Source organism: Mustela nigripes, chromosome 7 (assembly GCF_022355385.1).
Source record: "Mustela nigripes isolate SB6536 chromosome 7, MUSNIG.SB6536, whole genome shotgun sequence".
Lineage (NCBI taxonomy): Eukaryota > Metazoa > Chordata > Mammalia > Carnivora > Mustelidae > Mustela > Mustela nigripes.
In genome coordinates this window covers 18083334-18095943 of record NC_081563.1, presented here as the reverse complement: position 1 = coordinate 18095943, position 12610 = coordinate 18083334, and the positions used below count along the sequence as shown (strand labels likewise).

At 48.7% G+C, this 12610-nt stretch overlaps 1 protein-coding gene across 2 annotated transcripts; it reads right to left on the bottom strand.

The window, feature by feature from the left end:
• Positions 1–8: 8 nt before the first annotated feature.
• On the bottom strand, positions 9–11653 carry FKBP1B (FKBP prolyl isomerase 1B). Of its 2 annotated transcripts, none has more exons than XM_059405222.1 (4): positions 11462–11653; positions 7906–7953; positions 2547–2659; positions 9–1448 (listed from the first exon to the last, which is right to left on the bottom strand). In XM_059405222.1, the coding sequence occupies exons 1-4, from the start codon at positions 11496–11498 to the stop codon at positions 1320–1322; spliced, it is 327 nt and encodes a 108-aa protein (XP_059261205.1). In that variant the 5' UTR covers positions 11499–11653; the 3' UTR covers positions 9–1319. The 2 variants fall into 2 exon arrangements, with proteins under 2 accessions (XP_059261205.1, XP_059261206.1); XM_059405223.1 differs by having other exon boundaries at positions 1363–1493.
• Positions 11654–12610: the final 957 nt, after the last annotated feature.

Sequence of the window (12610 nt, the reverse complement as noted above, 5' to 3'; positions counted from 1 at the left end):
GGGCTTCCTGGAGACAAAAGGGGTAGATGAAGCAGCTAAGATAACATGGACCCGTATCTCATGTATGACATTATGTGACACGTATCGGTGAATCTATGCAGGAAAGTAAGTACTGACCGACCAGCCTCTCAATCTTAATTCCAAGTCCTCACTGACAGAATAACCCTGACTATGGCTAAGAAATTTTCTCAGCTATGTCAAAAAAAATTTCTTTAGCCACATTGCCCCAGGCTCCACAGTGGGCTGGTTATAAAACCCAACTGGGAATTCCCATAAGTTAACAGTAAATATAGATGAAAATATGCAGTACATATGGAAACAAGTTCAGAATCATAATACTCCAGTGTAAGGGCAAAACTAGATAAACGCAAAAACAAGCTCAGAACCACACATTCTTTTCAAAAGTAACTTCCCAGTGTAAGCGTATAGCTCCAAGACCTAACTCACCTTCATTTGTTCAGGCGTGGTGGTCTTTTCCATTTGGGTGTGGGGAACTTGTCCCTCTAAGTCCAAACACATTGCAAGGTCACGTAAAGTGTTGAGATCTTAACGCCACATTGCTTGGCTATGGGGTTTGAACATAATATGTCCCTTCAATTAGAGAAGAATTCTGAGCCTGTGAGGTGAGTGGCAAGTTAATACCTACCTTGTAGGGCTGCTTAGAGGGTTGGTGGCAATTTCATTTAAAAATACATAGAACAAGGCCAAGCATGTACAGAACTCACATCACAGCTGTTTATCATTCCTGGCTACTTGGAAGGCTCCCTTCCACTCTTTCCCAAGGGCAACTGACTTATGGAGTCCTTAAAGCACTTCCTTCCTGCAATAAGGATGGACAGGAATTTGTTAAGCACTTAGCCTTTATTTTACATATTTCCAAAGAGGACATTGTGTAAGTCAGCAGCCAACAGAATTTCTAAGAGAGGAAGTGACAGTAAAGGTAACTGGCTCAAGTCCCTCTGTGTATACCATGTACATTTCATGTCTGAGCACCTTGTGTGTCTGGCTTAAGTAAGGCAGTGTAGATTGTGCGAACAAGAAATCTGTATTCTGTGGTCAGAAATGGCTACGACATGCATCACGCAAAATGCACAACCTGAAATGCTTTGATCTGCAACCAAAGTTTCCTCAAGCAAAGATGCACGTGAACGATGACGAACACATACGGAGCAACTTGGGCAGAGCACGGAAAATGCTGTGGGGCTGTGACGTTAGCGCACTGATCAAGAGCCCCGAGCAGGAGGAGCCGTCCCAGTGGCCGAGCAGGCTAGGAGGGTGAGCAGCCGCCATCTCCAGCCACCTCGAGTTCCTTCCTGCCTTCACTCTAAGTTGAGCAGCTCCACGTCAAAGATGAGAGTGGCATTGGGAGGGATGACACCAGGGTGGCCCGTGGCTCCGTACGCCACATCAGGGGTGCAGGTCAGCTTCGCCCTCTGCCCCAAGCTCATCTAGCAGGGATGGGGGCAGATGGGGAGAGGAGAAAGAGGACCCAGCTTGATTTAAAAGAAAAAAGTAAAATAACTATGGCATTTTCCCACACCATCCTCAAGGTTAACTCTGAAGATCTGAGACGAATTTTCTGAGTGGCACACTGGAGTGACGCAGGATTTAGATTCTGCCTCAGACCAGCAGAGACTCGACTGTGGGGCAGTCACTTCCACCAAAGCAGTCCCAAATCCATTCATCCAACAACCACTGCTGGTTACTCAATTAGCGCATGGCCCCAAGACTTGGATTTGTTCATAATCGTTCCTCACCCTCTTCCAAAAGAACGTAAAAAGGTTGTATAAAAGGCACACATCCAAGTATACACTCAAGGAGTTAACAGGAGCAGTCCATTAAAGACGTGAAGCAATCAGAGGCCACCGCGAGGTGGGGAGGGCTGAGGCACCTACTCTAACAGAGCACTGAATGGCCTCGGAGACCGAGGGAGAAGGGCATGCACCAGGGCTCACCACAGCAGTCATCAACACCTGGCACTGGTAGGACAGGTGAAATTTTAATAAAGCGGTGAAATTTGAATAAATCGATTTTTAAATTTTGAATAACCAACCCCCAAAATTGAATGGATCGGTTCATAGTTCTGTATCAATGTTAATGTATCATTGATCACAAACACATGTATAATTTGATCATTGTACTACGGTTATGTAAAACGTTCACATGTGGGGAATCTGGGTAAAGAATATATCGGAACTATTTCTGTGATATTTTTGCAAGTCTGAAATTTTTAAGTTAAAACAAAACGAAAAACTTGGGTCTCTCCACCCTCCAACTCTCCTGCTGCCTCAGTCCCAGACAGCTGGTGGCTCACAGGCCTCCAAAGCTAGTGCCGAGCAAGCCTGGAGGGATGTGCTTGGACTGAGAGCCCCCAGAGTGACTTGAAGGGGTCATGCTGGCAATGAGGGGGAAGGGGTGGGGGCACAAAGCCAGGCTGGCATTCCTGGCAGTAGAGGCCAAGCCACGGCGGTCTGTAATAGGGCAAGGGCAGCAGCGTACTGAGCCCAGACTCCCCAAATCCCCCCTACTGAGGATTCCCATCTTACCTGGGCTGCACCCTCTTCAAAACCCTTGATGACTTCCTGTTTGCCGATTCGGAACTTGAAAGGTTTGTTTCTGTCTCTGGACGAATCGAATTTCTTCCCATTTTGGAGCATTCCTGTGAAAGCAAGAAGAGGATGGAGAAGGGCGGCGGCCAGGATTCAACTCCCAGATCTGGGGCCGCCTGTCTAAATCGGAATTCCTGGGGCACCTGGGTGGCTCAGCGGGTAAAGCCTCTGCCTTCGACTCAGGCCATGATCCCAGAGTCCTGGGATCGAGCCCCGCATTGAGTCCCGCATCGGGCTCTCTGCTCAGCAGGGAGCCCGCTTCCCCCTCTCTCTCTGCCTGCCGCTCTGCCTACTTGTGATCTCTGTTTGTCAAATAAATAAATAAAATCTTTAAAAAAGTAAAATAAAATGGAATTCCTATTCTGCAAAAACCTGTGCCTCTTCCAATCTCCCCACCTGCCCTGTCACCTAAGCAAGAAACCCCAATACTTTGCTCTGCCTTACCCCACACACAGCCTACGAAGTCCTACGCATCTCTGCAATCTACATACTTTCTCCGTTTCTTCTACCACCCCATAACTCCACCACATCCCCATGGTGTCTCACCTGTGTACAGGACACCCTCTAACTGTCTTTGTACTCACTCTCCTTCCTCCCTTCCCGCAGGAGCTCCCGGAGGCAGATCGAAAGGCACTTCCAGACCCAGCGGCTGCCTGTCTGATAACCCTCGCTGCTTCCCCCTGCCTTGCCTTTCCCCCCTGTCCTATTCAGGTCACACCTTTCTCAAATACCTCTGTGCTTTACAGCCTTTTCTGTGTCACTTCCTCCGCCCAAGGATGTTTCTGCCTCAGGCTGCCTCCCCACCTGCTTTTCACAAGGTTCCCTGACATGCAAAACCCAAAAGCCATATCATTCCTTCCTGCAATGAACAGAGCAAAGTGACCCAGTCAAGGGTGGCCACCAGACCCCATAAAAAGGGCCTATTTGAACCTGGAACAGCTCAATGCTGCCTCCAAGTGCAGTTGCCTTGTCATCCCTGAGGTACAAATATTGTCTCATTCCTGCCGACTAAGGCTCAAGAGCTGTTTTTCTGTTTTTAGATCATATTGATGATTGGGTCAAAGATCAGACCTTCTTTTTAAAGATTTATTTTATTTTATTTATTTGAGAGAGAGAGAGCAGGAGAGGGGAAAGGTCAGAGGGAGAAGCAGACTCCCTGCTGAGCAGGGAGCCCAATGTGGGACTTGATCCCAGGACTCCAGGATCATGACCTGAGCCGAAAGAAGGCAATTGCTTAACGAACTGAGCCACCTAGGTGCCCCAGATCAGACCTTCTATAAACGATGCCCTCCCACGATTTCTTCCTGCACCCCGCAGATCACAACAAAAGGCAATTTTAGACCAGAGAAAAATCTGGCCCGTAAGTTCAGAGACGGGATTCTGACTTCATGCTGGCAATAACTCCCTGTGTAAAGTTAGGTAAATCACTTCCTTTCTCATGGCCTCAGTTCTGTCATGTTTAACACGAGAGATAGAGACAGGCTTAGTGTGTGAGCATCTATGACTCCACTTCCTAATTGCTACCACTTAAATGTATGCAAGGGGCAGTCTCATTTTCCTGCTTTCTGGGTAGAATAAAATGGATTCTTACTCTGGGTACAAAATCAGGCAAAGGAGAAAACCCTGCGGCTACACAGATGGATACTAAGGAGATCGAATACAAACTCAGGCACACACACAGGTTGCTAAGATAGAGATACCTGTGCGAGCTCATCGGCACTTATGCACCCACATTCATTAGAAAGACCCAATGGTCAAACAGATTCAAAGAGAAGATTTAAATCCACAAATCTACATACATTCAACAAGATGCATACTTGGACAAGTACACATACGACTATTCACACACACATTCCCTTTGAAAACTGCTTTCTCATTTCCCAACTTCTTCAGGTTTTACCTGACTCAATATACTTTGGACCATATGTAGTCATCTACTGCTACAAGTTCAGCCGAAACCATGCAGCCCAGAAACAGAAGCACATATATATGGTGACCTGATCGCAGCACATATACTAAAATTGCAACAAAGGTGTCATGGCAATGCAGCAGATAAAGGATGATTTTTTAAAAATAATTAATGGTGCTAGATCAATTGCATGTCCATATGGAGAAAAAAACTGAACCTAGACCCTTACCTTATGCACACATAAAAACTGATTCCAGCTGAATGAGAGACTTAAATATGAAAAATAAAATAATAAAGCTTTTACAAGATAACAAACAGAAGGATATCTTCATGACCTAGGGACAAAGATTTCTGAACTGAACACAAAAGTACTAACTATAAAGGAAAAGATCGGTATGTAGGACTTCATTAAAATTAAGAACTTCTAGGGGCGCCTGGGTAGCTCAGTTGGTTAAGCATCTGCCTTCAGCTCAGGTCAAGATCCCAGAGTCCAGGGATCAAGTCCTGCATCGGGCTCCCTGCTCAGCAGGAAGCTTGCTTCTCCCTCTGCCTCCTGCTCCCCCTACTTGTGCGCTCTCGCTCTCTCTCTCTCTCTCTCTGACAAATAAATAAATAAAATCTTCAAATAAAATAAAGAACTTCTATTGATAAAAATGCCATTAAGAGAGTAAAAAGACAAGCGCTGGCATGGGTGGTGATTTGAATCAGTATAACTAACAAAAGATTTGTATCTACAATATATAAAGAATTCCTGGGGCACCTGGGTGGCTGAGTTGGTTAAGCATCTGACTCCAGATTTCAGCTCAGGTCATAATCTAAGGTTGTGAGATTGAGCCCCAGGTCAGGCTCTGTGCAGGTGTGAAACCTGCTTAAGATTCTCTCTCTCCCTTTCCTGCTGTCCCCCCCCCCATGCTCTCTCTCTCTCTTAAATAATAATAATAATAATAATTTCCATAAGTCAATAAGAAAAAGACAGCCAACCCAATTTTTATATTGGACAAAACATGAGAGACTAAAGAGTATATCCAAATGGCCAGTAAGCACATGAAAAGGTATTCAACTTCATTAGTCATCAGGGCAGTGCAAATAAAAAACCACAATGAAATACCACCAGACACCCACCTCGGTGGGCCAAAAACAAAACAAAAAAGGTGATGCCAAGTGTCGATGAGGATGCGGGAGAACTGCAACTCTCGTATATGGCTGATGGCAGTGGAAATCGGCAGGACAACTCTGGGAGGCTGTCTGGCAGTATCTGATAAAGCTGAGCATTGCTATATAATCCTGTGCCCAAGTAGCACCACTTCTGGGTGTATACCAACCAAAATGTGTACATATGTCCACCAAAAGACACCTACAGGACTGTTCAAAGCAATACTATTCATAATAGCCAAAAACTATCAACAACCCAAATGTTCATCAATTGTTGCAAAGATAAATTATAATTTATTCATCATACAATAAACTGTACAGGAATAAAAAAGAACAAATTAGGGGCCCCTGGGTGACTCAATCCGTTAAGGATCTGACTCTTGATTTCAGTTCAGGTCATGATCTCAGGGTCATGGGATCGAGCCCCCATGCTGAGCTCCATGCTCAGCGCAAAGTTTACTTGAGATTCTCACTCCCTCCCTCTCTCTCTGCCCCTTCCCCTGCTCATATGTGCATTCTCTCTCTCAAATAAATAAATCAATCTTAAAAAAAAAAAAAAGAACCAACATAATCTCACAGACATAATATTGAGTAAAATAAGCCAAACACAAAAGAGTGCAGACTCTATGATTCCATTTCTATGATATTCAATAAGAGGACAAGCCAGCCAATTGATGGGGACAAAGGTATGCTGGTTACCTTCAAAGAGGTCTGATGACTAGGAGGAGAGATTAGGTAGATGCCTGGACCGGAGCTCATTCTGGAAATGTAGATGCTGATCTGGGTGGTGGTTATATTTAAGTGTAATCACTTCGAAAAATTTCATTGAGCTGTACATCTCAGATTTATGTTCTCTACTGTGTTCATATTTAATTAAGGAGTTTACCAAAAAGTCCCATACAGTCCCCTCTAGGTTTGAGGAAACAGTCCCTCCCTAAACTAGAGGCTCTCATGTCCAATGTTAGTGTTTAATGCACATCACCTGCTCTCTGTATCTACTGTGAAAAGTCTTTGCAAAAGGATGTTGTGGTTTTAGTAACTTGATAAGTACTGGTCTGTCTACAACATGTAGAACAGATAAATCAATTACACAGGTCAGAGGCCCCAGAGGACTCATGGTAATTAGGCCACATCACCGGGAGATAAAACACAGCTCTAGCCCACTGACGTCAGCGACCGGCAACACAGCTGTTGAGAAATACCCACACTGTCTGCCTAGATTTAACCTGGCACTTCACACTGGCCCAGAGAACTGCTAAAAATGGCCCCATCTGAATGCGTCCTAGGAACTAAACTGGCCTTGCTGTCTGCTAAGTGGCTGTCACCAAGTTTGCCACATTGGGAAGCAGGTCACAAGGCAGAGCGCTCACTCCTCTGGGAACAAATACCTGCTCGTGATCTTCCTGCCAGCAGACCTCAGGAACTCCATCTAGAATGTTCCTCAGCCCACCTGACCTTCCAGTATAGAGCATCCAAGAGGGATCAGCAGAGGTGTGGGGCCCTTCTCCCATTCCCACGGCACCTTGAGACAGGCATTCCTGTCACCCTCCCAACACTGCCTGAGAGCCTCTGGATCATGGGTCTGTCCCACTCTCCAAACTCCCCAAAGAAGGAAGGAATCCTCCCTTTTCATCTGTGTGTCCCCAGTGCCCAGCACAGCATGTCGCACACAGTAGGTACTCAATAACAGTAAGCCAGTCGAATAGTCTGTTTTTGAAAAAAGAAAGGAAATGCTGGGGCGCCTGGGTGGCTCAGTGGGTTAAAGTCTCTGCCTTCGGCTTGGGTCATGATCCCAGGGTCCTGGGATCGAGCCCCACATCGGGCTCTCTGCTCAGTGGGGAACCTGCTTCCTCCTTTCTCTCTCTGCCTACCTCTCTGCCTACTTCTGTCAATTAAATACATAAAAATCTTTGGGAATAAAAAAAAAAAAAGAAAGGAAGGAAATGCTGAGGAAGTCAACCTCCTCTTCTCTAACAACATTGTAGGAGGAGAGACGAGTCTACAGGGAAGATCAGGGCTCTCAGGGCTTTAAGAAGGGACTTCTACATATCAGACAGGACCAGGAGGGCCCAGCTCCACGCTGCCCACCACAGAGGGAAGAGAATGGAGGTGGCTTGGCTCAGCTAGAGGCTGGTTCCACACGCAGCTCCTGCTGGGACAAGTGGGGAAGGGGTATCCTTGCAAGCTTCCTTTCCTGTATGCACAAGGCTGGCTCAAGAAGTGAGGGGAGCCTACCTGTGTAGTGCACCACACACGTCTGTCCCTTCTTGGGGAACGTCCTTCCTGCAAAGAGACGTGAACGAATAAGGTATTGGGAAAAGTCCCCTGGGATGTTCAGGTGTGCCTGTGACCCGAAGGTCTGGCCCACACTCCCCTCCACACCATGGGGATGCCCACGGCTCTACTTCCGGCTCTGTGCCTTGTATGAGCCAGGCTGGTCCCTTCACCTCTATTTGACTTGAACTTTATTCCCTTGCATTCCTCCACTCCACTCTCTCCTTGTTATTTTCCTTTCTTCAACTTCTCCTTTCCCTTTCCTTCATTCATTCCCCAGACATCGACTGACAGCCTATGACGCGCCTGGACCAGATTCCAGAAACACAGAGCCATCTATGAACTCATGGTGAAGTCAGGGAAACAGACACATAAATAAATAATCGATTATAATGCAGGATGATGGCTGCAATCAAGGATTAAGAAGCATAATCCTTCACACATATTTACAGAACCTACTACATGCCGAAGCCTGGGCCTGATTTCAGGGACCCGGCAGTAAACCATACAGACAAGATCCCTACTCCTCTGGAGTTCACATTCTAGTGGAGAGAAAGAAACAGTACTCAAATAAACAAGACGATTATAAATCATGATAATTCTCTAAGGAAAAGAAACACAATGACAAGTTAAAGACAGACGTGACGGACAGGCCGTTTTAGAAAAGGGGGTCCAGGATGGCCTCTCAGAAAAGGTGACATTTGGGCTGAATCTTGAAGGATGAGTAAGATGCTGGGAAAAGCACTGCAGGAAGAGGGAGCTGCCTGCACATCAACTCTGAGACAGAAAAGGATTGGAGCATTTGCAGAAGAGAACCGAAGGCCCTGTGGCTGGAAAGAAGAGAGGGCGAGGGACACAAGTGGGAAAGAGCCGGATCATGGCGGGGGGTGGGGGGCGCAGCGCGGTGCTGGACTTAACTCCAAGTGCAATAAGAAATAAGAAGCCACTGGAGGATTTTAAGTAAGAGAATGACATAATCTGAATTAAGATTTTATAAGATCACTCTGGCTGCTGCGTGTAGGATGGACGATTAGGCGCCTCTTGCAATAATCCAGACAGGAAATCAATTATGGCTTGAATTAATGTGGTGGCAGCAGAGAATAGAGCAAAATAGATATACTTGGAAAACGGGGCTGACAGGGTACATTAACAGAGTGGGGATGGGGTCCAGGAGGAGGGAGAAGGAGAAATTGAGTACAATGCTTGGGTTTTCAGTTTGGGCTACAGGATGGTCCATGAACTAATTCCAGGTGGGGAGGACTGGGGAGGAGCAGATTTGAGCAGTTGGCAATCTTGAAATGCCTATTAGACATCTGAGTTTATATTGCAAGTAGGCAGATGGAGAGTCTGCACTGGAGGTATCAATCTGGGCGGAATTTAAAGCCACAGGCCTGGATGGCAAAGCTTAGGGTGGTTAACAACTGAGTCAACACGTTGAAGACTCTGTGGGAGTCAGGGAAAGCATCAGAAAGGAGATAAGGGTTAAACTGGATCTTAAAGGGTTAATAGTTTGCCAGAGGAAATAAAGGGAGATAATCTGGGAAGAGAGAACAACACATTCAAAGGGCCAGTCGAGCACTAGTGCAAGCCCTGTCTGGCTCACTGCTGTAACCCCAGGGCCTAGCACAGAGTACGTGTTCAATAAATATTTGCAGAATGCTGGTGTGTTTAACCACTTTGCAGGAGCTTGTTGAAGTTGGAGAAGAAGGTGGTGGTGGGGGTAGGGGCTGTAGTAAGAGAGGAGGCTTGACTGTGGAAGGTAAGACTAGACTAGATCACCATTTGTCTGGAGAATGAAAGGGAAGCCTCATTAAAACACAAGGCAGGGAGGTGGGGTGGGGGTCAGTAGAATGGGACAGGAAAGGTCACACATGCATTTTAAAGGGTCCTCCGGCTATGGTGTGGAAAATAGGTGGTGAGTTAGGGAGACCCAATGGAAGGCAAAAAGGCAAGAGTGGAGGTGGGGTGACTAGTTCAGAAGATGTGCAGAAATCCAGGTGAGAGATGATGGTGTCCAGAACCAGGGCGGGGACTAATGGGATGGAGCCTAGAGATGTTCAGCAGAAGGACGAGTCCTGTCAGACTTGCTGTGGGGCTCAACCAAGATGCAGTGTCCCCAGTACACTAACAGTACAATAGCTCGGCCCTTCCGTGTCTTCTTGCTGGACTCAGGGGTTTAGACAGTTGAAAGCAGAAGGCCAAAGCTCTTCCAGGCTTTCTCTAAAAATCTAATCTCCCTCAAGAGAAAATGCCCCTTGTCCTTGGCCAGGGAGAGAGGATAACTAGAGAAAACGATAAAGGCTACTTCGAGCCAGGGAAGGGAGAAGAGGCCTCCAGCCCTCTGGCAGAACTCAGTGGCAGGGCTCTGGGGTGTGACGAGGTCTCAGGGTGACGCTTCCTGGGACTCAGCATCATGGTTCCCAGAGTGGACAAAGAAACCTGTCCGTACCTGCCTGGTGATGGGGTAAGGGCCCGGGACCTCGAGAGACCACTGCCTTTTAACAAGGAGGGTGGCCTGGAACCAAGAGGTCCTCTAATTTCCTAGGAGGGGTGGGGGCTGTCAGTTAGGTCTCACATGAAGTCTGTCTGTCAAATTCTGCAGAAATATAGGCTCTTGACTGGATTAAGTTTCATTTTAAAAATTTAAAAATGGCTATTCTTGCACATCCAAACCCATTTATGCAAGAGATGTCTGGCGTGTAAAGTAGTGGTGCCAGTCCCGGGGGCAGGGAAAGGGGAATAACAGAGGAGTGCTTGGGAGTGGGGAGGACAAGGAGCAGGAGTTGTTTTGGACTTTCTGAATTAGGTATCCATGGGACATCCAGACAGAGGTCGACCAGCAGTTGGATAAACGGACCACCTTGAACTCGGTTCGTAGGTCTGGGCTGGAGGCTTAAGTTTGGAGGCCATCGGTTTGCAGACGGTAATGAAAGCCATGGGAGTGTACAGGATGGCTGGAGAGGCTGAGTGGGGCGGGGAGGATAAAGCAAGATGCAGAGGCGGCGGAGGGAGCGCTTCTTCCTTCCCAGACTGGCTGGGTCCCCACTACGTCTCACCGCCCAGCCCACAGGGGCCGCCCGACCGGAGGCCCGGAGGGGGGCGCGTTAGAAAGGGCTGCCCCAAGCAGAAGGGATCCCTTCCAGCTGTCCCCAGGGCTCACCTAGCAGACAGGGAAAGCAGAGCTAACTAAAGCCCTGCCCTGGGAAATCAGCAGTAGCAGATAAGTGAGTGGTTGCAGCCGCGGCGGCGGCGGCCCGAAGCCCCCGGGGCGGTGGCGGGCCGCAGACCCCCGCCTCCTGGCCACCGCCTTCGATCCCCTAGGTGAGCCGGCGCGGAAGGGGATGCTGGAGGATCGTCTGCTAGACCCCCAACAATCCTATCTGGGGTCTCCTCCCGCCGCCCCCATCCTATGTCCGCCCCCGACTCAGCACCCTCCGCGCCACCTCTGAATCAGACCCCCGCCCGCCCGGCTCCGCCCCGGGACCCTTCCTCCTCCCCCGGCTCCGCCGCCCGGTACCGTCTCCTGGGGAGATGGTCTCGATCTCCACGCCCATCGCAGTCCCACTGGCCCCGCCTCCGAGGGTCCCCGCTGCTGCCCCGACCCCGGCTCGGCTCCGGCCCTGGCCCCGCTGGCGCTCCGGCTCGCCTCCCCGCCGCCACTGCAGAGCCGGAGGAGGTGCGGCGGGAGTCGGGACCTGCGCGGGGAGGGGCCACGGGGAAAGGGGCGGCGGGGCGGAGCGGCGCGGAAAGGTGGGGTCGACTGGGGCGGGGCCCGGGGGAAGGGACCCTGACGCGGCTGCTCCCTAGCTTGGCCAGGCTTACGGTCATCAACTGCGGAGGATGGGGAGGAAGGCATGAGACACCCGCGCATCTATGCATCCATCCATCCATTTATCCATCGATCTATCCATCCGTTCAACACATTTATCTAGCATGTACTCTGTGTTAAGCTCTGGGGAGTCAAGCCGGTCCCACAGACTAGGGGAAAGCCGGCAACTAAACCAACACTTTAAGTACATGCGCTCACTGGAGTTCAGAACGTTAAGGAAACACCTGAGAGGTATTTACCCTAGCTCGACTGCCCGGAATGTAGGAGCAATCTGGCGACGCGGGGTGGGGTAGGGGGGGGGGGGGGGATGGGAGGGAATGGGATGGCAGGAAGGGAGGAAAGCAGTCATTACCCTACTGCAACCACCCTAAACCCCTATTCACCATCCCTTCTGCCCCACTCATAGGGAACTTCCCACCTTTCAAGGCAAAGAACTGCGCCCTGCGGATACCAATTAAACTAAGGCAGAATCGCTATCACCAGAGAAGGAAATTTGGGACGGGTGGGGACACGGAGAGTTAGTTACAGCGTGGAGTGATTCGTGCTGTGGGATGAATGAGTAAATTTTATCCTGAGCTCCTCTTCCACGTCAGACCCCTCACCTCCACCCAAAAGAGTTCCAGGAATCTGGAAAGGTATCTTTGGAGGAGATAACATTTGCTTGAAGAATGAATGGAACTTTAATTTTTCCCTCTCTTTTTCTCTCATTTTTCCATGCCTTGTTTTAAAAATTGACGCGAGGCCATGATTCTGACCAGCGGTACTGGAATATAGGCACGAGGATAAACGCCTGAGCAGAGGCATCCATAATGGGCCCTAGAATGTTCTTCCTCCATT

Excerpts from the sequence above, each read along its gene's own strand:
- FKBP1B (XM_059405222.1), bottom strand. The coding sequence starts at position 11,498 with ATGGGCGTGGAGATCGAGACCATCTCCCCAGGAGACG. Across the intron at positions 7,954-11,461 it reads GACCATCTCCCCAGGAGACG|GAAGGACGTTCCCCAAGAAG; the intron begins GTACCGGGCGGC and ends GTCTCTTTGCAG. Across the intron at positions 2,660-7,905 it reads GTGTGTGGTGCACTACACAG|GAATGCTCCAAAATGGGAAG; the intron begins GTAGGCTCCCCT and ends TTGCTTTCACAG.